The sequence below is a fragment of the Coregonus lavaretus genome (assembly GCF_964263955.1).
Source record: "Coregonus lavaretus genome assembly, chromosome: 13".
NCBI lineage: Eukaryota > Metazoa > Chordata > Actinopteri > Salmoniformes > Salmonidae > Coregonus > Coregonus lavaretus.
The window spans coordinates 43,937,570-43,961,231 of NC_140000.1; the positions used below are offsets into that span (position 1 = coordinate 43,937,570).

Below are 23,662 nucleotides of genomic sequence, written 5' to 3' on the forward strand. Positions count from 1 at the left end.
AAAGACGACCTTTCCGGAAACATTTAATGGTTCTCGTGACAGGAAGTCAGCACTCCATAACCATATCCTGCTCAGTTAAATATTAACAAATTTACAGTCATGTAGGAATGTAGAAAACAAACAAAAACATAATCAACACAAGCTCCTAAAAAATCCAAACACCCACCTGCTCCTTTTCAGCAGAGAAGATGCACCTAGTTCCAGTCAAAGCTCTGCTCCCCAGTTCGCACCCTCACCCTTCCCTCCCACCCCCAAACTCAGTCCGTCTCACAGCTCATCCCTTCCTGTGGCTCCCTGGAAAGAGCAAAGTGAAAAACACATCCGTATATTTGAAGCAAAAAGTCCATCATATTATACATTGCATGTCTTACTAACATTACTAATCCTCTTTTTCTGTGCTAGACTCCCCTCCCATCTTACCGAATCTTCATCTGCCTCCTCATCCGCTTTAACCTCCTCTTCCTCTGCTTGTTCCTCTGCTTGTTCCTCTGGCTCCTCCTCTGGCTCCTCCTCTGGCTATGATAGGTAAGGAAGTTAAGATAAGCGAAGATATAACTTAGCATCACTTAGTGCCCATTCCGCTCATCCCTAAATCTGCTCTGCTATGTTTACTAGTATACAGAATCCAACCTTGATGTACTGCATTATAACACACTTTGCATAGTCAGAGTGTTTATTATATTGGTAAAGTACCAGGAAGTACTTGTTAACCTAATTCAGATCCTGTTTGCATGTGGGTAATATTAGTTATATTGAGCGTACCTCTTCATTGAGGTCCACGTTCATGCTGAGTCGGAGCATGCGTTCTATCCTGTCTCCATAGGCCTTGGTGTCAGCCAGCTGGTAGCCTGACCGTAGTGTGGCCGTCTCAAACAGCACTACAGCCAGGTCTGAGGCCGTCTGGTCCTCTGCATTATCCTGAGGTAGGGAGGAGAATTCGATACTGTTACATACTGTTAGGAACCTATGATTCATTGGCGTAAATTTGCATGCCCGGTAAAGTAATTTGTGTTCAATTCAAAATGGTACTCACATTTATTCTCTTCAACATTTCTTTAATCAGAGGGTGTTTGGGGTTGATCTCAAGTGTTTTTTTCTGGCTTGCATAATAACTGGAAAACAGAAATAAAAAGGTGTCAATACAGAGTAAAAAGCAGAAACTATGTCGACGTCCTCTAGGACTTGAGCCACTACGAGTTCTTGTGAGTAATGTCTTATCCCACAGAACATATACTGTACATTAGGTCAAAATGGTTTCACATTGCTTACTTTGTGGATATGTCTTTTCCTGTCTGGTAGGCCTGTGCCTTCATGATCCTCTCCATGTTACCGGACCAGCCGTACTGGCTGGCTACCAGGGCACAGGGGGAGTTGGTCAGCCTCTGGGACAGCACAGCCTTCTCGATCTACAGACAGATCAAACAGAGAAGATTCAGCTTTTGAAGCTTTTTCCACACCTGGGCAAACATTTTAAAACAGAGATGCTATCTGACTAGTGTATATCCACTAAAAATGCACATTCCCATCGAGCCAATTGAGAAGAACCCTAACCTTGTCCTTCAGGGCGCTGTCCTTCATCCATGTGGTGAGAGGTTCGTACTCCTTCTCTAGGGCCTCCCTCTTCTCCTTGGTCTTGTCGCTCTCGTCAAACTTGACGCCCTCCTTGGCCACGTTCTGGAAGCGCTTGCCGTCGAACTCCGGTAGGGCCTGGATACAGTACTCATCCACAGGCTCTGTCAGGTAGATCACCTCATAACCCTTTTTCAACAGCTTCTCCACGAAGGGAGAGGACTCGGCCTGCCGGAAAAGATGGAGGGGAAATTAAGCTCAGGGCACGATACAGCAAACGGTAGGAAATTTGATATAGGAAGGAGGCTACGATAATGTTTTACAGATCCTGACTCTTCAGAAGGTTTGTAACTAACTCCACCATTATGCTCTACAATGAATGAATGAATGACATTTTATTTGTGTCAAATCGCCAATTGGCAACCCATCCCTTATGGGATTAATTGACACAAACAAACAAACATTACAATAATTCACTGTGGTAATTAAATTATAATTCTTCTTCCGGTGTTCTCTGCATTGCGCATCGCATAAAGAGTGAAAACATGTAAGGTAAAAATCTATACATAATAGTAAATAAGGTTATCCAAACAATAATTATATCCCTAGAGCAGTAAAATAATATACATACATACACTGTATATATACACATTTACAACCATACATATTCTACTCAAAGGTCACCATTTTCTATCACAAAACAGTGCTCTCATCCGGACCCTCACCTCTTTCCTGCTGGTCCCAGCCATGAAGTAGATCTTGTCCTGCTTCTCCTTCATCCTCTCTACGTACTGCTCCAGGCTGGCCAGCACCGTGTCGCTGCTGGAGGTCTGGAAACGTAGCAGCTTGGCCAGACGGGTCCGGTTGGAGTGGTCCTCGATCACACCCAGCTTGATGTTGGTGCCAAACTCCTTCCAGAACTTCTCGTTGTACTGCTCCTCAGCGATCTTCTTGATCATGTCCAGGGTCTTGCGCACCAGCTTCTTGCGAATGACCTGGCCGAAGAAGAGGCATGTTAAGTATACTATTAGCAGAGTGGTGAGGTCCTGTTGGGTTTCTTTGTTTGAGAGAGTGAATTGAAAGCAAGCCTCACCTTGAGAAGTTTGTGTTGCTGGAGAGTTTCTCTTGAGACGTTCAGAGGAAGGTCATCAGAGTCAACCTGATGAGAACGACAATACATTTTAAGACGCAATATGCAAAAATCGCGTCGCAATTTCCTGGTTACTAAAATTCTAATAGTTCGTATTGTGTAGAGAATTACTATACCATCCAAACGGTTGAGAAATATATTTTCCATAACCAAAAATATTGTATTTTCAGCTGTTTTAAGCTGGTGCACAAAACCGAAAGTAAAAGACGCAAAAACGAAACTTAAGAACAGGAAGCATAGAAAAGCACACATAGACCAGATCTACCACTTCTTAGACTTGCTTTCAATGAGAACGACAGATCTATGACTCACATTTCTATGTGAATTTGGTCGGGTCGCCCAAAAAGTTACATATTGCAGCTTTAACATTCAATCAGTGGGTGCACTTAACTAGCCTGGGTACCAGTCTGATTAGCTAACATTTTACTCCCTGTACTCCTTGTCATATGCCAATGTTTAGCATGACAGGAGTGACAAGGAGTGGAATGTTGGCTAAACAGACTGGTACCAGACTTAACCCTGTGGGTTAGTTTATGCATCTACTAAGGAATAATACTTACCACTCCTTTCACAAAGTTCAAATACTTAGGCATCATGTCATGGAAGTCATCAGTGATGTAAACTCTACGCACAAAGAGCTGAGAGAGATGGAAGATTGTTACTGACAGAGACTAATACGACACATCAATACTGCACTGAGAACCGCTTGTGTGCCAATCAATAGTTGCTTTGTAACCAATCATTGCTGTGGTACCTTAATGAAGTCGTTCTTCTTAGAACCATACTCGTCGAATAGTCCCCGGGGAGCTGCGGCAGGTACAAAGAGGATGGACTTGAAGGTGACCTCCCCCTCTGCTGTGAAGTGGATGTGGGAGATGGGCTCGTCTGTGTCCTGCAAGAACACAACAGAGAGTCAGCGGTTATTTACGAAGACAACCTCTATCTGTCATTAAACCAGAACGCCTGGCAACTGAAGCTTTGCCTGACAAGACAACTTCAGGTCATGTACAGTCAGAGATGAGTCATATCTGACTTAAGATCACCCATTGAGACGTCTGCTAAATCTAAATGGGAAAATAGACTTCTGTGTAACCACTAAATGGATTAGAGTGTCTGCTAGGAGAGTGAGTCTGAATAAACTGTAGACAGACACCCACCCTGGAGAAGGTCTTGTAGAAGGCCTTGTACTCGTCCTCCTCCACCTCCTTGGCAGGCCTCTGCCAGATGGGCTTGATGTCGTTCATCAGCTCCCAGTCCCACACTGTCTTCTCCACCTGAGGGGGAAAAGGAGAAAGGACAGTCACTAAAACGGAAAGATCCACTTCCATTGAGCGTCGCTTCTATGGAATCTGTTGCTGCTACAGACAGTAGTTTGTTTCAAGGACTATGTTTTACCTTCTTTGTCTTTGGCTTGTCCTTGTCCTCCTCCTCTTCCTCCACCTCCACCTCATCCTCAGTGGTGTCTTCATCCTTCTTCTCTGCTTCTGCATCATCCTCATCAATAGGCTCCTCTACAGTCTCAGTCTTGCTACTCCATACATAGATGGGGAAGTTGATGAACTGGGAGTATTTCCTCACGAGGTTCTTGATGGTCTCCAGCTCTAAGTAGTCTGTTGCCTCCTCCTTCATCACCAAACTAGGGGAGAAAAAGAATGCATTGCAGCGAGGAGCCAGTCAGAGCTTAACGTTAGTCATTACAGTTGTGAACCTTTCAACCTTTCAATAACTAGATTCATCTGTCTGCACCAGCTGAGCGCGACTACAGACGTCTTGGCCTTTAAAACAGCACAGTGCTGAAACAAAATGTAATTACAGTGAAATCCAATTTGGAGCGTTTATTAGTTCAGCTTTGGTTTGACATTTGTGTCTCTGCCTAATTTAGACAAAGTCTTTTGACTGAATATTCCACAGCCAGTAAAGACAAAAACGTTAGTACAAATGAGGCAATAACTACATCGTAACACATGTATTATTTATGAGGGTTGCTAAACAACAACTATCCGTCTTCTACTTCATACACTACGTATTAACAGATCTGTCCATATCCAGCCAAAACTTGCCATAGTAAGTACAAATCATCCACCTACACTAATCCTAATGCTAGCCTGACTGAATGGTTGCTACTTAGTGACAGTTGCCTTGGTGACTTACGTGATGGTGGTGCCCCTGCCGAGGGTGTCCCCGCGGGGGTCCTCGATGACGGAGAACTCGTTGGAGTCGGACTCCCAGATGTGCTGCGTGCCGTTGTTGTGCTTTGTGGTCACGATCACCTTGTCCGCCACCAGGAACGCAGAGTAGAAGCCCACGCCGAACTGACCAATCAGCTCAGAGGTTGACTGGCCCTCCGTCTGCAGCTCTGTCATCTTGTTGAGGAACTCGCTGGTGCCTGACTTGGCGATGGTGCCCAGGTTCCTGACCAGGTCTTCTTTGGTCATGCCAATGCCCGTGTCAGTGATGTGGAGCATGTTCTTCTCCTTGTCAGACTTTAGGTGGGGAGAAACAAACAGTGAAATGTTATGTTGGGTTTTGGATCACTTTGCATTGTACATGACTTTGCATTGTACATGACATAGACTTAGTTTTAAACATTCTACTGTTTTATTACTATTAATCTATGCACATTTAGAATAAAATAAAAGCAAACCTAGAGTGTGTGTACAGTATGTATTATTCATTTGCATGTACTCATAAAGGGAAAGCGCAGGTGTTGAAAGTTTTAATGTCATTTTTGCAATACAAAAACTGAGATGTAAATTTAGAGGTGTTAGAGACCCTAACGACTCTCTCGGTCTCAGGTTTCACTCCAGAGAGTTCAGTGAAGGGTTGCTAATTAGCCTACAGTCAGAGGACTGAAAGGGTGGGTCACACAGAAGGCTAACGCTGAGGTAACTTAACATACCTTGATTTTCACTGTCAGCTCCTCGTTACCAGTGAGTGCCTCATCATTGGTCAGAGACAGCAACCGGATCTTATCCAGGGCATCGGAAGCGTTGGAGATCAGTTCCCTCAGGAAGATCTGAAAACAGACAAAAAGAAACATCACCAAATGTGAAATTGTATAGATTTTAGTATAGATTTGTATTTGTATTAAAACAACTACAATACAAAGACAATACGAATGGCCGGCCCCATCAGTGGGTGCTCTAGTCAGTGGGTGCGCTCGCCCCCACCTACCCCGAGAAGCCGGCAGGGCGAAGCCCCTAAATGACATTCTTAACTGTTTCAACCCTTATTCAATTACCTTAAGTTACCTCACTGAACCTCTATCAGGTTTATGTAATGATAGATAGCCAGATGGACTCTTGTTGTGAACTAATTTCTAATTAAACCAATTAAACAAATGAGAGTAAAAAAAACATTTATTGTATTGCCCTATTATTTCTGTAAGTGTCAACGTTCAAAGCTCCATTATCTACACAGATCACCAGAGCAGACACTAACCTCTTTGTTCTTGTACAGGGAGTTGATGATGAGCTTCATCATCCTGTTCACCTCAGCCTTGAAAACATGCTTTTCTGATTTCTCCCGGATTTCCTTTATCTGTGCTGCGTTCAGGCCATCGAGCTGGATAGCCTCCTCTTCCCTGGAAAAACAGAAGTGTAATCAGAGATCAGCACAAACAAGGTACATAGACTCAAGATTTCCCCAAAGGGAATATTTAGAGGCCTTATCTGTGTGACTGGCAATAGGGAAAACCCTTATAATGTTGTTGCTCTCTAATGCTTTGAAAAATGATCAGGTGTACTTCTACAGGATTAATAGGAATGGGTGTCAAGCCAAAGATAAAATAGTATATAAACAAATCTCAACTCAGCCTTTGTGCAAATAAGAGGATGGTACTTGGGTTTTATCTTTGACTGAAAATAGCAAGCCGAAAGGAGAGGAGGTAAAAGTGCTTTCCATGGTTCATGTAAGGTCAGTATAAAGGCTTGTGTTTTGGAAAAGAGGGAGGAAGTAGTGAAGTCGATAATGGGGCGCTCTTGTCACCAGTTGGTCTCAGGACTTACTGCATGACAGAACACTCTTCTTCGCTGAAATAGTTAAACACACTTACCTCTGGACTACCTCGTCATCTGTCCGGGAGCCATCTCTACTTTTGCCCAAGTCCTCCTCCACTGTCCCATCAATGTCAACCTCATCCTCCGCTCTGACAGAACCTGTAGATAAAATTAAATTAAACATTATAGATCTGAGGGTTTAAACAATAAAAACTTGTACCCAGTAACTTAAGCCCAACCGAATAAAAATACAAGTATTTTGTATTAAATTATATTGACCCATGTCATGTGACAGAGCAACCACTGGGCCATAAATGCACTACTGAGGGTCTAAGTTCATCTGGTAGCCAGTCTTCCACTCTATCAGTAAGCATAACAGCCACAATACTACATCTCCTTGACTCCATCCATAGAGGGCATGGCACCTTTCCATCTCAGAACGGACCAATACTGTACTAATAAACTGATAAGCTCCGGAAAAAGTTCCTTCACTGCTGATAAAGATTTGATACCTTTGCTGTTTCCATCTCTATACCCCCATAGCAAACTGATTGTACTGTCCAAAGCAAACATACTATTGTATGGGTAGTTAGACGTTGATAACTGGTACAAATACAGTATAACTGTTTGGGATTAGGGTGATTAGAATCCTGCTTCTGTTTGGTCGGTGTGGTTGTGGAAGCAGAGGTGTTAGGTATGACATTGCAGTGTCAATATGGAACAAATGTTCAGTAAAAATTCTGAATAACGTGCTCATAAAGCAAACAACCATAACGTCGAGATATGATGAATGAAAAAAGAGAAGCATTAGGCATTTCAATGTTACAGTCTGGCTCCACAGGATTCAGATGAAGAGAAAGTACGAGAAGCTTGCAAGTCAGTCCTATGTCTTCTACAATGTTACCCATTTGACACACTCATCGGTCAACAAAACAATGCACTGCAATCAAAAGATGGCATTTTAGCACATTTACTGCTGCTTATACTGCAATCATAAGAAAACATAATGAAATGGCAAGTTGCAGCAAAGAAGTTGAAATTCTATTCTATTATGCAATTTATAACTCATACTTACTGAAAGCTAGAAGAGCCCAAAGGAGGCCTACAATCCACATTCGCTTCATTTTAATAGAAAAAAGATATCACTATACTGTACTGTATTCCTACACCCCGGCAAATGCTTGAAACTGTATGCGTCCAGGGTTGGAGAGTACTGTATCTGATCCCCCCTTTGGAGGCGGTGTATTGATGAAGTGGACCTATAGCTGCCCCCCACGCACAACAATAACCAATGGCAGAAGCTTTCGTCGCTTCAGTCTTCCAATCGTAGTATTACGTGTCAGATTGTACAAGTTCAAAGCGTGGCTAGTTTCCATTGGCCGAATTACACGTTAAACAAGGATTTAGTTATCATATAAAGCGATAAGATAATGTCTGATACATTGCAACACGTCATTTAAAATAGATACATTCGTCAGCACTGTTGAAACATTGTTTTTGATATTGTTACAGTGTAACAATTTATGATAGGCTCATCTGGAAGCCCATACGTTCACCTTGACTGCCACTGTTGCTAGGGCTTGTCAGGCACAACTTCTCAGCGAAGTACCAGGCATGCATTGGCATCGAGGCTGTAGCTGTACTAAAACGATCAAGCCCCTCAGACTACATACAAATATGCTTTTAGTTTGCCAACTCTACAGATAGCCATTGAGGTTTTATTTGTAACGTAAGCCATTTTAATCGGGATCACGCAGACAGCCTTGTGATCTGGCAATCCTCTCTGGGACAAACTCTTGGCCACTACTAGTACAGGTATCAAAACTTTTATGGAATTTTGTTTGTCAACTATTGTCCATTCACACGTTGTGGCATACTTTGGGTGTGTGTGCATCTCTGCTTTGATTTATGAAATTAGTCTATTTGGAATAGCTACTAATCTATTTCAAATGCCAGCATTCACTTGTTTGTGCGATTGTCACAGGTTGTAGACCTCAACACAACATATTTGGTGTGGAATAGACCCTCCCCTTTCTTTTTCATGTGATCAGAGTTTTTCGCCTTCCTCACATTGAAACCATGCCGGCGTCTCAGTTGCAGACACTACCCACCAACCTCTCCCCTGCTAACAACATTCAGCTGCTCGTCTACATTAAATTCAACTAATTCTCCCTCATCTTCAGTCTCACAATGATTGACAGTTCCAACTGCAACTGCACCTCTGGAATCCCTGATTCCCCTGACTGGCACCATGATCACTGGAGTGGTCCTAGCTCTCTGCTATCTTCTGGGCATAACATAGCAGTGAACGCAGTGATCAGTTGTTGGCATCTGTACAGATACAACGTGAGTATGAAACTGTTATTGAGCCTGGCGTGTCAGATATGCTGAGCCTGCTAATATGCGTGCCCCTATTGGTCTATGGCAGGGGCGGTGTGTTCAATAGGGCGATATGGGCGACGCACTGCCAAACGGGAAAAGGAAGGGATTTTTTTTCTAATCAATTATATCACGGCAACAGTAGTTATCAGTGTTGTAATCTAGACGTCTGATCTGCCACACTGCCACTAAATGTCCAATCAGGCTAAAGTCGTGCTTCAAATGGCCCCACCCCCTTTTGGGGCGATTTCAGTCAGGTTGAAAATCGCCCAGAAGTCTGTCATAGACTCCCATGTAAAATCTATTTTTTTCAAATTTCAGAGCTTTCAGTACAATCTCTATGGGTGTCTGAGGGCTTGCACTTACGCGCTTTCGTCATACGTAACGTAACCATGAACGTAACTAAGAAAAGAGCGGGTAGCAGCGTCTCTGTTGCGACCTGCAGTGTGTGTGACGTTTGGTGTGGCGTTATCTTATGTTTTTAATCTTATGTTTTTAATTTGTACACTTAGTGGCGTTATTTTATGTTTTTAATTTGTACACTTAGTTTACAAACATTCTGCCAAACATGGATTTCCAGTGGTGGGGTCACGGTGTTGGACTGATCTTGTTGATCGTGTACATACCCGCTACGAACGGACTAAATAATGAAAACGCTGCTGGCAGCGGAATCCAATACAGCAGGGAGTTTTTACTACAATGCAACTCAAATACGAACGCGATGGATATCCCAATGGCCCATCTAATACCTGATTGTCTGCGAGTGGATTACAAACCCAAATGCAAACGTGGAAAACGCGGGGGAATCAGACAACGACTTTAAAAAAATTAAGAACAAACTTCCCTTACCCACCACCTTGCTGATTAATGCCCAGTCACTGAGGGGGAAAGCAGATGAGTTGTCAGCGAATCTGCGCTTCCAACACGAATATCGGGAGGCCTGTTTGCTGGCATTTACTGAGACTTGGCTGGATGACAGAGTCCCGGACAGAGAAGTGGAGCCGGCCGGCTTCACCCTGGTCAGAGCGGACCGCGATCTGACAGTCACAGGGAAACTTCACGGCGGGGGCGTCTGCCTGCTTGTCAGCGACCAGTGGTGTAAATCGATCCTGGTAAGAGAGCGACTCTGTACCCCCGACATTGAACTGCTTTCTGTGTCACTGCGACCTTACTATCTGCCCCGTGAGTTCCCCCAATTGTTTGTTACCGTTGTGTACATTCAACCAAAAGCTAATATAACAAAGGCATCAGAGATTATTTATAATCTGTCACAGAAACTGGAATCCATCTCCCCCGACGCACCCAAATTTATTTTAGGGGATTTTAACAACTGTACCTTGCACAAAGTCTTGCGCACATACCATCAGTATGTGAAATGTCACACTAGGAAAAATAGGACTCTTGATTTGTGCTATGGGACAATACCAAAGGCGTTCTCTGCCACCACCAGACCTCCTCTGGGGACATCAGACCACAATGTGGTCTACCTCAGGCCAATTTACTGTCGCCTCCTGGAGAGGGAGAAACCCACAGTTAAAACTGTCCAGATCTGGAATGACAACAGTATCACTTGGGGTGTTTTGACTGTACAATGTGGGAGGTATTTGAGGACAGCAGCTCTGATCTGGATGAACTCACAGAGGTTATTTCAGACTATGTAAACTTCTGTGTTGAGTCAGTTGTGCCTACTAAGACCTGTAAAATCTTCCCTAACAACAAGCCTTGGGTATCAAAACATCTAAAATCACTACTTGATAGGAAGAAGGCAGTTTATGCTGGGGGTGATAGACAGGCTTTAAGAGATGTACAACGTGAGATAAAAAGACAGATACTGGTGGACAAGTTTTGCGGAGTGTTTGAGTTAGCTTTGCGAGGCAAAGATGAAACTGAGGGCTCCACCAACCCTGGTAAGCCAACACTTTTGAGATCAGTCAATAAATGCTTCTGGTATTGACTTATATGCTGCCCCTGTCTTCATGTTGTTGCTGGACATATCTTTTTAAAAATGTGTGTAGGTCACCTAAATCATCAGAAAAATTGCCCCCCCTGAGAATTTTTTCAGGAGCCGCCACTGGTCTATGGAATACTTCAGCTGGGACTTGGGCAACAGTCTCTGCAAGCTCTTTGTCTTCGTTGCCTACTGCTGTACATTCTCCAGCCTGCTGATCATCCTGTTGATGAGTGTCCAGCGCTACTACCAAGTTCTGCACCCTAGTGCTGGGCCAGGTGGCGTGGGGCAGTGGTTGTTTCCCACACTGTGGGGTGTTGTGGTTGTAATATCTTCACCGTTCCTGACAGTCAACATGGTGGAGGGGGAGGACGGGCATCTCCATTGTGTTAACAACTATTATAATAAACAAAAGTATAGCCCCGGGGTGGGAGGTTTGGTGATGGCGATATTTGGATTAGTATTACCTGTATCCCTCCTACTAACATCCTACATCCGCCTCCATAAGTGAGTGAAACATTCAGCTTTCTTCCGGAAGTCCAGGATGACCAGACTTGTGACCCGCATCATTGTGACTTTCGTCATCGGTTCGATGCCATTCCAAGTTGTTATCATCCTAAACATGTCAGGACATTTGGCCAAGTGGGAAAACTTGAAACACTTCTGTATCATGTTGTATTTTGTGGTATTTCTGACCTATGCCAACAGTTGCCTGAATCCGTTTCTATGCCTTCGCTTCCCATAACTTCTGCCAGAAGACTGGCCAGTCAGAAGACACCGCGAGGCAGCTTGAAATGGTTCCTGTCAACAGTCCACTGAACATGTAACATATCTGAGACACACTCAGTGTTCATTTATGTTACAGGTTAGGCCTACATCAAGCTAGATGTTTTCACTTATTGAGCTTTATTAGGTGTGAGTTAATCTTAATTTAAAAAAATTACAGTAGAACAGGAAGCTTTTATGAATTTATAGGATTTTTTGGATAGTTTTGTATTCTGCCGTTGTGAAGTACTTCTCTGTATCTTTATGTAACCCTCTAATCACTCAAGCCTAATTTGGTACCAGAAAATCTACATATAAAAAATCTAGATAACAATATCTCCTTTGATTGAGTTCTCTATTTGTTTTCACTTCTGTTACCAATACTTTTCTCACAAAACATTTAAGTGTCTCCTGTGATGACAGTGAGACCTGCCTGAATGGGTTCCACCTCCATGTTCTACTTCCTGTCTGGTGATGCACTTCCCCTCATGCGCCGTCTACCACAGCTCAGTCTATAGGCCTAGGTTACAGTAAATGTGGGGAAGTCAAAATGTTCCCCTCTAGTTCTGTAGATCTCCAGTCACTGAGCAGTTTTATGTGGGAAATATGCAGTGTTCCCTGCATGTCATGAATTTGCAGTGCATACTTACACCAAGAATACCATGTACTTGCCAAATACTGTAGCTAGATATCTAGTTGATGATTATTCCTGATATGCCTGTGTTTCATTATTTTGTTCAGACAAGCACAGCAGGTCACAGCTACAACGGCCTGAGATGGACCCACAGGGGGGAGGAGGCCGGGGAGGGTCGAACTCCACCACCCCTCCTGTCACTGCTCCTCTCCAGCCCGTGCTGTGTTCCGTACCTGGAGACCTCGCTGAAGAGTGGCACTATCTGAGCAGGCCAGAGGCACCTGCTTCAGACCAGTGGGGTGACAGGGAGAGCCATCGTCCCTCTGACCTCCCTGTCAATAGTAACCCCCTCTCCTCCCAGCAGTTGAAGATCAGTCTAGACCTCATCACCCGCTCCTCCTCCTTCCTCTGCCTCCTGGGCCACCGATACGGCCCCTCCAGGCCGGAGCAGGACCCCCCACCTCTCCCAGCTGCTGGTCCAGAACGAGAAGCTCTCTCTGGGGTGGAGAGGAACCTGCATGTTGCAGCGGAGGGAGGCTACCCCTGGGTCCTCACAGGGAGGAACCAGAAGTGCTCCCTGACAGAGCTGCAGATCACCCAGGCAGCCCTTATGGGTGACACCAGACACTGCTTCTTCTACTTCAGAGACTACTCTTTCCAGGGGGAAGAGGAGGATGAAGACAGGTACACAGATGAAGGTCAGAGGTCGTTGCTGTGTATGTTCTCCAAACAGACAGAAGAGGAGAGACACAGCCAGGGAGCTGAAGAACAGGATAGTGGACAGCCTGCAACCTGTAAGGTTCTTCAGAACGCTGCAGGATCTGGGGGACCTGGTGAAGAGGGACTGGAGGGTTCTCATGGAACAGCTCTAAGGGACCCTGGACCAGCAGCCAACCTGTTCAGCTCAGTTAAGTCTGTTAGTTGACCTAGTTCTGTTTACATCTACTTTGTTTAATTCAATTTAGTTCAACCTGCTTTGAAAAGACGGTGAAGATGACTAACGTAGCTCAGTCCGGTTCATATTTATTGTGTTTTTCAGTGGTCTGCCTTATCTTCCAAGTCCTAAAGCAGTGATTTCTCCCCTGCTCTTTAGGCCTCCTGGACTCCCTAGATAGATGTTATCATGAAGGTGCTGTCCAGGCTCTGTGTCGCTCGTTTGCCCCCTCCACCCAGACCACTGCTGTCATGGAGGCACTTAACACATGTACTGCCTCTCTCACTCATTCTGACACATCTCAGAGTCTAGCAACCTCAAGGAATTCAACCATTAAGTTAACAGGGTAAGAACTTTGGTGACCACGCTAAGCTGGAAACTGAATCAGTGCTGAATTACTGTGAGATTTGCCATACTTAAAAGTAGATACAGATGGAGTTATGCATTGATAGTGTTCAGATATTTTTTTTAATCAATGAACAACATATTTTGACTGTCCTTCCTATTTCCCTTTGCCCTCAGTGATCATGACAAACGTGATTCAGAGGGGTCTATTTTCCTGCTCTGTGGTGAGAGGGGTTGTGGGAAGTCCTCACTGGCCGCCTGGTGGCTTCAGGAGTTCCGGAAGAGGAACCCTAGAATCCCAGCCATCCCTCACTTCTGTGGAATCAGCAGCTCCAGTGTGGATATCAGATCTGTACTGAGACACATCACCACTGAGCTACGCCTGGCCCATTACGGTAAACACTCTGGAGTGTTATTGGCTATGTCTGTGAGGGATAGAAACTACCACAATAACATCAACCTATTCACTTCTTTGTCATCTAACCCATCACTTCCAAATGTAACCCGTTATAGCTACTTACATTCCCAATTTGACATTTATTCAGAAATGTGTTTACACTCAATTACCTTTCCTGTGACTTTAACCTTTACTGCTAGATAAGATGTACTTCATTACTGACTTTAAAAAATATGTATTTACTTTGTGAGAAACCAATCACTGACCTTGTTCTCAAGAAAGAAACAAGGTCAACATTGTCATAACACTCATCTGGTCTAGAACGGTGAGACAGACCGATGGTTCCCTCTCATCTCACTCTTCTAAGTAACTAGTGTGGTATTGTTTATTTTTTAAATACTTGTTATTTATTCAGGGGAATCTAATTGAAACCAGGGTCTCATTCTCAATGGTGCCCTGAGAACAAACAATTCACAAATCAACATGATAATACAAGAAAACAGCAAAAAATTAACTACAAGATATACAGTGCCTTGCAAAACTATTCATCCCCCTTGGTGTTTTTCCTATTTTGTTGCATTACAACCTGTAATATAAATTGATTTTTATTTGGATTTCATGTAATGGACATACACAACATAGTCCAAATTGGTGAAGTGAAATGAAAAAAATAACTTGTTTCAAAAAATTCTAAAAAATAAATACCGTAAAAGTGGTGCGTGCATATGTATTCACCCCCTTTGCTATGAAGCCCCTAAATAAGATCTGGTGAAACCAATTACCTTCAGAAGTCTCATAATTAGTTAAATAAAGTCCACCTGTGTCCAATCTAAGTGTCACATGATCTGTCACATGATCTCAGTATATACAGTGAGGGAAAAAAGTATTTGATCCCCTGCTGATTTTGTACATTTGCCCACTGACAAAGACATGATCAGTCTATAATTTTTATGGTACGTTTATTTGAACAGTGAGAGACAGAATAACAACCAAAAAATCCAGAAAAACGCATGTCAAAAATGTTATAAATTGATTTGCATTTTAATGAGGGAAATAAGTATTTGACCCCTCTGCAAAACATGACTTAGTACTTGGTGGCAAAACCCTTGTTGGCAATCACAGAGGTCAGACGTTTCTTGTAGTTGGCCACCAGGTTTGCACACATCTCAGGAGGGGTTTTGTCCCACTCCTCTTTGCAGATCTTCTCCAAGTCATTAAGGTTTCGAGGCTGACGTTTGGCAACTCGGACCTTCAGCTCCCTCCACACATTTTCTATGGGATTAAGGTCTGGAGACTGGCTAGGCCACTCCAGGACCTTAATGTGCTTCTTCTTGAGCCACTCCTTTGTTGCCTTGGCCATGTGTTTTGGGTCATTGTCATGCTGGAATACCACATCCACGATCCATTTTCAATGCCCTGGCTGAGGGAAGGAGGTTCTCACCCAAGATTTGACGGTACATGGCCCCGTCCATCGTCCCTTTGATGCGGTGAAGTTGTCCTGTCCCCTTAGCAGAAAAACACCCCCAAAGCATAATGTTTCCACCTCCATGTTTGAAGGTGGGGATGGTGTTCTTGGGGTCATAGGCAGCATTCCTCCTCCTCCAAACACGGCGAGTTGAGTTGATGCCAAAGAGCTCGATTTTGGTCTCATCTGACCACAACACTTTCACCCAGTTCTCCTCTGAATCATTCAGATTTTCATTGGCAAACTTCAGACGGTCCTGTATATGTGCTTTCTTGAGCAGGGGGACCTTGCGGGCGCAGTGTGTTACCAATTGTTTTCTTGGTGACTATGGTCCCAGCTTCCTTGAGATCATTGACAAGATCCTCCCGTGTAGTTCTGGGCTGATTCCTCACCGTTCTCATGATCATTGCAACTCGACGAGGTGAGATCTTGAATGGAGCCCCAGGCAGAGGGAGATTGACAGTTCTTTTGTGTTTCTTCCATTAGCGAATAATCACACCAACTGTTGTCACCTTCTCACCAAGCTGCTTGGCGATGGTCTTGTAGCCCATTCCAGCCTTGTGTAGGTCTACAATCTTGTCCCTGACATCCTTGGAGAGCTCTTTGGTCTTGGCCATGGTGGATAGTTTGGAATCTGATTGATTGATTGCTTCTGTGGACAGGTGTCTTTTATACAGGTAACAAGCTGAGATTAGGAGCACTCCCTTTAAGAGTGTGCTCCTAATCTCAGCTCGTTACCTGTATAAAAGACACCTGGGAGCCAGAAATCTTTCGGATTGAGAGGGGGTCAAACACTTATTTCCCTCATTAAAATGCAAATCAATTTATAATATTTTTGACATGCGTTTTTCTGGATTTTGTTGTTGTTATTCTGTCTCTCACTGTTCAAATAAACCTACCATTAAAATTATAGACTGATCATGTCTTTGTCAGTGGGCAAACATACAAAATCAGCAGGGGATCAAATACTTTTTTCCCTCACTGTATACACCTGTTCTGAAAGGCCCCAGAGTCTGCAACACCACTAAGCAAGGGGCACCACCAAGCAAGCGGCACCATGAAGTGAAGACCAAGGAGCTCTCCAAACAGGTCAGGGACAAAGTTGTGTAGAAGTACAGATCAGGGTTGGGTTATAAAAAAAAATCAGAAACTTTGAACATCCCACGGAGCACCATTAAATCCATTATTAAAAAATTGAAAGAATATGGCACCACAACAAACCTGCCAAGAGAGGGCCGCCCACCAAAACTCATGGACCAGGCAAGGAGGGCATTAATCAGAGAGGCAACAAAGAGACCAAAGATAACCCTGAAGGAGCTGCAAAGCTCCACAGCGGAGATTGGAGTGTCTGTCCATAGGACCACTTTAAGCCGTACACTCCACAGAGCTGGGCTTTACGGAAAAGTGGCCAGAAGAAAGCCATTGCTTAAAGAAAAAAATAAGCATTTGGTGTTCGCCGAAAGCGATGTGGGAGACTCCCCAAACATATGGAAGAAGGTTCTCTGGTCAGATGAGAATAAAATTGAGCTTTTTGGCCATCAAGGAAAACGCTATGTCTGGCGCAAACCCAACACCTCTCATCACCCCGAGAACACCATCCCCACAGTGAAGCATGATGGTGGCAGCATCATGCTGTGGGGATGTTTTTCATCGGCAGTGACTGGGAAATTGGTCAGAATTAAAGGAATGATGGATGGCGCTAAATACAGGGACATTCTTGAGGGAAACCTGTTTCAGTCTTCCAGAGATTTGAGACTGGGACGGAGGTTCACCTTCCAGCAGGACAATGACCCTAAGCATACTGCTAAAGCAACACTCGAGTGGTTTAAGGGGAAACATTTAAATGTCTTGGAATGGCCTAGTCAAAGCCCAGACCTCAATCCAATTGAGAATCTGTGGTATGACTTAAAGATTGCTGTACACCAGCGGAACCCATCCAACTTGAAGGAGCTGGAGCAGTTTTGCCTTGAAGAATGGCAAAACATCCCAGTGGCTAGATGTGCCAAGCTTATAGAGACATACCCCTAGAGACTTGCAGCTGTAATTGCTGCAAAAGGTGGTTCTACAAAGTATTGACTTTGTGGGGGTGAATAGTTATGCACGCTCAAGTTTTCTGTTTTTTTGTCTTATTTCTTGTTTGTTTCACAAGAAAAAACATTTTGCATCTTCAAAGTGGTAGGGATGTAAATCAAATGATACAAACCACCAAAAAATCCATTTTAATTCCAGGTTGTAAGGCAACAAAATAGGAAAAATGCCAAGGGGGTGAATACTTTCGCAAGCCACTGTACCAACCATGTCATACATGTAGATGCATTGTTGTTCAGTGACACACATGGCCATGGCATAAACAGACAGCCATAGACAAAGAGGCTAATAGTGCTTTTAGTATTTATTTTTAGTGCAGCCCAGAAGGAAAACTTTAAATGAGAATTCCACAAAAAAACTATATTTTGGTATTTGTTTCATTAGTCCACACATCATACTGTGACACTTTCTATATTTTGAAAGTTCTATATCTTGAAAACTTGATTGCTAACATGCAAAACATTTTGGGACTGTATCAACAGTGGGCTAATGAAACAATTACGTCTGAGTGGTATTTTCCTTTGTCGTTGTTAAGGCTCCACATTTACTGTTATTGTGTCTCTGTACTAGGTCCCCAGGCTGAGTGGAGTGAAGGGTTGTTATTGTGTCTCTATACTAGGCCCTCAGGCTGAGTGGAGTGAAGGGTTGTTATTGTGTCTCTGTACTAGGTCCCCAGGCTGAGTGGAGTGAAGAGTTGCAGCATCATGTAAAGCCCAGGTCATTCCATGTTGTGGTTCAGGCCTTCTCTGCTGCAGCTGCTCTAGGACCCTGTGTTCTGGTTCTGGATGGACTGGACAGACTGACCGGGTCTCTTGGGCTCTCAATGCAGGAGGTAATGCCTTACTTTGCCCAGACCACTACCAGTGGTGGTTCTTGTACAGTGTATTTTACATTGATAGCTTTCAAAGAAATCCAGATGAAAAACAAAGCATATTATTTTATATAGTGAACATGAATTAATAAAGTGTATTCATTCATTGTCAGGTGAAGGACCTACGCTGGCTCCCTGACCTTCTGCCCCCCAGTGTAAGCTCCTTATCACAGCGACCTCCACAGACCTCACCTACCAGAGGCTGACCCTCCGCCGCAGCGTCCTACTCCAACACCTTACCCTGCCCTGCCTGGAGCCACACAGGACCCTGCTGCAATTCATCTTGGGGACCACTACCAGGCTGGGAATGGGTCTCCTGCCGCTGTTCCTGGCGGTGGTGGCTAGCGAGCTGCAGACGTGCTGTGTCCTGAGGGGAAAGGAGGAGGAGGAGGAGTTGTACTCCCGAGTGGCGCAGTGGTCTAAGGCACTGCATGGCAGTGCTAGCTGTGCCACTAGAGATCCTGGTTCGAATCCAGGCTCTGTCGTAGCCGGCCGCGACCGGGAGACCCATGGGGCGGCGCACAATTGGCCCAGCGTCGTCCAGGGTAGGGGAGGGAATGGCTGGCAGGGATGTAGCTCAGTTGGTAGAGCATGGTGTTTGCAACGCCAGGGTTGTGGGTTCGATTCCCACGGGGGGCCAGTATGAATTTTGTTTATGTATGCACTCACTAACTGTAAGTCGCTCTGGATAAGAGTGTCTGCTAAATGACTAAAATGTAAAATGTAAATGTTGATAGAGGAGTATGTAGAGGTGGATTCTATGGCAGTGCTGTGGGCCAGGGTGATTCAGAGCTGGATCAATGACTATGGTGGGGTCAATGAGTGTACGGCCAGTCCAGCCAAAGGGACAGGAGGACCTACCTCTCACGTGTCCAAGATAGGTGGGATCATCTTTACCCTCTCTAATTATTCAGTTGTGATAGAAAAATTGCCATACAGCAAGAATCGCCACTGTAATGTTTTCTCAATAAAGGTCAAGCATTAACATTATTAGTTAGTTGATGAATTGTTGCATCTAACCTTACTCCCTCCTTCTCTCCAGATCTCAGAGGCTGGGTATGGGACACTCTATGCCTGGTTCACCTCTCCCATGCTGGGCTGACTGAGGAGCTGGTCCTGGTTCTGCTGGAGGTTCTTGGTTACCCTGGGTCTATACGGGTTCTACCTCTGGAGTGGGCCCGGTTCCGCACTGCTGCTGGGCCCTGGGTACAGGAGAGACCCAATGGAACACTGAGCCTCACCCACCAATCACTGGGCCAAACCATGGACCTCCTCCTGCTGAGTGAGTGGCAGACGGGAGCAGAAGTTACAAGCATAGAAATAGAAAGCATAGAATGGACATTCTACAATGGCCTTCATTTGTTGGTCCTTCCAACATGGTGGTGCTTTTTACTTGGTTGATCATCTTTGTCTAACAATGAAAGTGGAGTATCTGCATGTAAGTGGAACTCTTTGGCACTAAGGAGTCCAACTGTGACCAATCATTTCATTTACACTTCTCCTAAGTCTTCTGCTTTTTGCTCTGTAGGGGTCCGGCCCGGTAAAGGTCCAGGGGGCTTGAGGAAGACCAGACGGGGCTCCCATCTCAGCCTGGCCCAGTTCTTCCAGAGGCAGGGCAGGGAGATCTGTAGCTGGCCTCAGATCCTGGAGGAGCTCCCCTGGCACCTGGAGCAGAGTGAGGCCTGGAGGGAGCTACACACCTTCTTCATAGATCCACAGTAAGAGCATGGATATACACCTCACCCATAAGGACACTAGGGGTACACAGTTACTGTTGGGTAAAATAGTTTAGCTGCAGATTAACTGTCATCATATATTTAACCTAACACTTAAAAACTGTGTGAGCCTTTTTATTGGATTACAGATTGACATGTTTATCATTTATTTACATAAAGGTATCCACTTACTCTCTATCCCTAGGACTGTAGAGCACCTGTCTACAAGTTGGAGCCAGTCTTCTCAGCTGAGAATAGATGTTGTCAGTTACTGGACTCTCCTGATCCTCAGAGGTTATGACACCTCGTACCGGAGCCTGCTGGGTAAGGGATGCCACCCTCCTACTCTTAACCAATCAGGGCGATGGGCATTCCCTCCTGCTACATATACAGGTAAAATCGTCATCGCTACACATTTCAACACAAATTCAGTGGTGATCAGTTATAACGTCATAAAATTGTAGATATACCATCCGTAAATAATGTAGCTATTGTCTCCATTCAATCCAGAGCAGAGAGAGGTACACAGCAACAGGGCCTTCATGACTGAGTCCCAAAGTGACGGCAACGGTAATCACTGATAACAAATTGATTATTGATGATGTCTAAGTGATCTGTTACCAGTCATCATCACTGATCCTATGTGACCAGTGATGATGACTGTTTTTGTTGTTTGTTCCCCACCTGTAGGAGATGGTTGTCAGTGGGATCCAGGTGTGAAAGGGAGAGTGGAGTTGTTGATCTCTGAGTTGCTGCTCTGTCTGAACAGGAAGGGGGAAGCAGAACAGCTCCTACTGCAGGCTGAGAACACACTCACACAGGTGAAGTAGACCCACCACTCACTCGTAAAGGGAAACCACTCAAAATGGATATTATTTTCATTAGTCCACTGTTGATACCGGCTACATCATCATGATAATGCAAAATATATTGAAAAAGTAACTGCTGACATGCAAAACATTTGGGAATGTATCAACAGTGGACTAATTAAAAAAATACCAAAATATTGTTTTTGAGTGGATTTTCCCTTTTAAATACTAGCTGCTATTTTTATTTTATTTTTTATTTAACCTTTATTTAACCAGGTAAGCCAGTTGAGAACAAGTTCTCATTTACAACTGCGACCTGGCCAAGATAAAGCAAAGCAGTGCGATAAAAACAACAACACAGAGTTACATATGGGGTAAACAAAACATAAAGTAAAAAATACAAACAGAAAATATATATGCGAATGTAGTAAGTTATGGAGGTAAGGCAATAAATAGGCCATACTGCAAAATAGTTACAATTTCGTATTAACACTGGAATGATAGATGTGCAAAAGATGATGTGCAAATAGAGATACTGGGGTGCAAATTGGCAAAATAAATAACAATATGGGGATGAGGTAGTTGGGTGGGCTAATTTCAGAATGGCTGTGTACAGGTGCAATGATCGGTATGCTGCTCTGACAACTGACGCTTAAAGTTAGTGAGGGAGATAAGAGTCTATAGCTTCAGAGATTTTTGCAGTTGTTCTAGTCATTGGCAGCAGAGAACTGGAAGGAATGGCGGCCAAAGGAGGTATTGGCTTTGGGGATGACCAGTGAGATATACCTGCTGGAGCGCAGACTACGGGTGGGTGTTGCTATGGTGACCAGTGAGCTAAGATAAGACGGGGATTTGCCTAGCAGTGATTTATAGATGACCTGGAGCCAGTGGGTTTGGCGACGAATATGTAGTGAGGGCCAGCCAACAAGAGCGTACAGGTCACAATGGTGGGTAGTATATGGGGCTTTGGTGACAAAACGGATGGCACTGTGATAGACTACATCCAATTTGCTGAGTAGAGTGTTGGAGGCTATTTTGTAAATTACATTGCCGAAGTCAAGGATCGGTAGGATAGTCAGTTTTACGAGGGCATGTTTGGCAGCATGAGTGAAGGAGGCTTTGTTGCGAAATAGGAAGCCGATTCTAGATCTAACTTTTGATTGGAGATGCTTAATGTGAGTCTGGAAGGAGAGTTTACAGTCTAACCAGACACCTAGGTATTTGTAGTTGTCCACATACTCTAGGTCAGACCCGCCGAGAGTCTATGCTTTACATGAACACTGTAATTGCTCTAGTAATACCATTTTATGTTCTTAATGTATAGACTTTCACTCAATTATGAAAGGCTTTCATTCAGCCTGCTGAAACGATCGCACTGCTTCCCAATTTCCAGTCATTTCAGGCTGGTGAGCAGGACCGAGACAGGGAGAGAGTGATGTTATTGCGTACAGTGTGGCAGACTTTGGCTGAGCTCTATGTGGAGACGGACCAGCACAGAGAGGCAGAGACACACTGTAGATCAGCTCTGGAGAGCACCCAGACTCTGACCACTACCTGCCTTGAGAGAGATGAGGGAATCACTGTTAGAAAGGGTATTTGTCCATAGAGTTGGGGCACTATGGGTCTCAGGTTTTTAAATAAGCAACCCGATGATATATATTTTAATTCAAAAAGTAATATTTTCATTCACAAAGTAAGTAAATGCTTTTAGTGTGCTGAAATTATATGTATTTCATGTATCGCCCCTATCAGGTAAGTTGCTTTGTGTACTCTGCCAGCTGCTGTTTGCAGACGGCCCAACCATCGAGGCCTCTCAGATCCTCAGTGACATCATCAACATGGGACACCACAAACTCCACCTGTGTGCTGAGGCCACTGTATCACTGCTCTGTGGTATACACAGGTGTGTATTAAATAGCATAAATAGGTACAGTCTCATGTGACATGTCTATACTTCACATGTTCAGCTACAGGTGTGTGTTTGTATGTCTTTTGCTGTTTTTAGACCTAAATCCCATGTGAATTACTTTTGATACTTTATGACTCAATTTAGGCAAGTTTAGATTGTATTTGTATATGTGACAGGCTAATACGCCTGCAAGACCCACATGGTGCTGAGAAGCACCTCCAGGTTGCCTTGAAGATCAGGAGGCACTGGTCTCTCCTATCATTGCTACGCAGACGACACACAATTAATCTTCTCCTTTCCCCCTTCTGATAACCAGGTGGCGAATCGCATCTCTGCATGTCTGGCAGACATATCAGTGTGGATGACGGATCACCACCTCAAGCTGAACCTCGGCAAGACGAAGCTGCTCTTCCTCCCGGGGAAGGACTGCCCGCTCCATGATCTCGCCATCACGGTTGACAACTCCGTTGTGTCCTCCTCCCAGAGTGCAAAGAACCTTGGCATGACCCTGGACAACACCCTGTCGTTCTCCGCTAACATCAAAGCGGTGACCCGATCCTGTAGGTTCATGCTCTACAACATTCGCAGAGTACGACCCTAATTTACACAGGAAGCGGCACAGGTCCTAATCCAGGCACTTGTCATCTCCCATCTGGATTACTGCAACTCGCTGTTGGCTGGGCTCC

The 23,662-nt window shown here is 44.4% G+C and overlaps 2 protein-coding genes across 3 annotated transcripts; one reads left to right on the forward strand and one right to left on the reverse strand.

Annotated features, from left to right (window-relative positions):
* Positions 1-6: 6 nt before the first annotated feature.
* LOC311140452 (endoplasmin-like) lies at positions 7-7,927 on the reverse strand. 2 transcript variants are annotated; one of them, XM_084175514.1, is made up of 17 exons: positions 7,793-7,927; positions 6,774-6,876; positions 6,161-6,302; positions 5,619-5,735; positions 4,871-5,202; positions 4,115-4,355; positions 3,877-3,993; positions 3,474-3,611; positions 3,280-3,357; positions 2,663-2,728; positions 2,295-2,564; positions 1,552-1,797; positions 1,270-1,406; positions 1,034-1,112; positions 763-918; positions 421-516; positions 7-294 (listed from the first exon to the last, which is right to left on the reverse strand). In XM_084175514.1, the coding sequence occupies exons 1-17, from the start codon at positions 7,839-7,841 to the stop codon at positions 268-270; spliced, it is 2,394 nt and encodes a 797-aa protein (XP_084031640.1). In that variant the 5' UTR covers positions 7,842-7,927; the 3' UTR covers positions 7-267. The 2 variants fall into 2 exon arrangements, with proteins under 2 accessions (XP_084031640.1, XP_084031641.1); XM_084175515.1 differs by having other exon boundaries at positions 180-294; positions 421-504.
* An 885-nt stretch (positions 7,928-8,812) lies between these two features.
* On the forward strand, positions 8,813-23,421 carry LOC311140661 (putative tetratricopeptide repeat protein 41). The gene is given in 18 exon segments (XM_084175818.1): positions 8,813-9,063; positions 12,551-13,193; positions 13,195-13,312; positions 13,316-13,355; positions 13,537-13,723; positions 13,900-14,117; positions 18,341-18,504; positions 18,657-18,693; positions 18,696-18,949; positions 19,286-19,424; positions 19,586-19,825; positions 20,072-20,261; positions 20,464-20,651; positions 20,769-20,828; positions 20,949-21,079; positions 22,470-22,659; positions 22,820-22,970; positions 23,293-23,421. Coding segments are annotated over 17 exon segments (2,964 nt in total). The 5' UTR covers positions 8,813-9,063; positions 12,551-12,585; the 3' UTR covers positions 23,342-23,421.
* The last annotated feature ends 241 nt before the right edge of the window (positions 23,422-23,662 follow it).

Coding starts and splice junctions, on each gene's coding strand:
- LOC311140452 (XM_084175514.1), bottom strand. CDS start 7,841: ATGAAGCGAATGTGGATTGTAGGCCTCCTTTGGGCTCTTCTAGCTTTC. Junction 3,612..3,876: donor TCTACAAGACCTTCTCCAGG/GTGGGTGTCTGT, acceptor GTGTTCTTGCAG/GACACAGACGAGCCCATCTC. Junction 1,798..2,294: donor CTGGGACCAGCAGGAAAGAG/GTGAGGGTCCGG, acceptor CTTTTCCGGCAG/GCCGAGTCCTCTCCCTTCGT.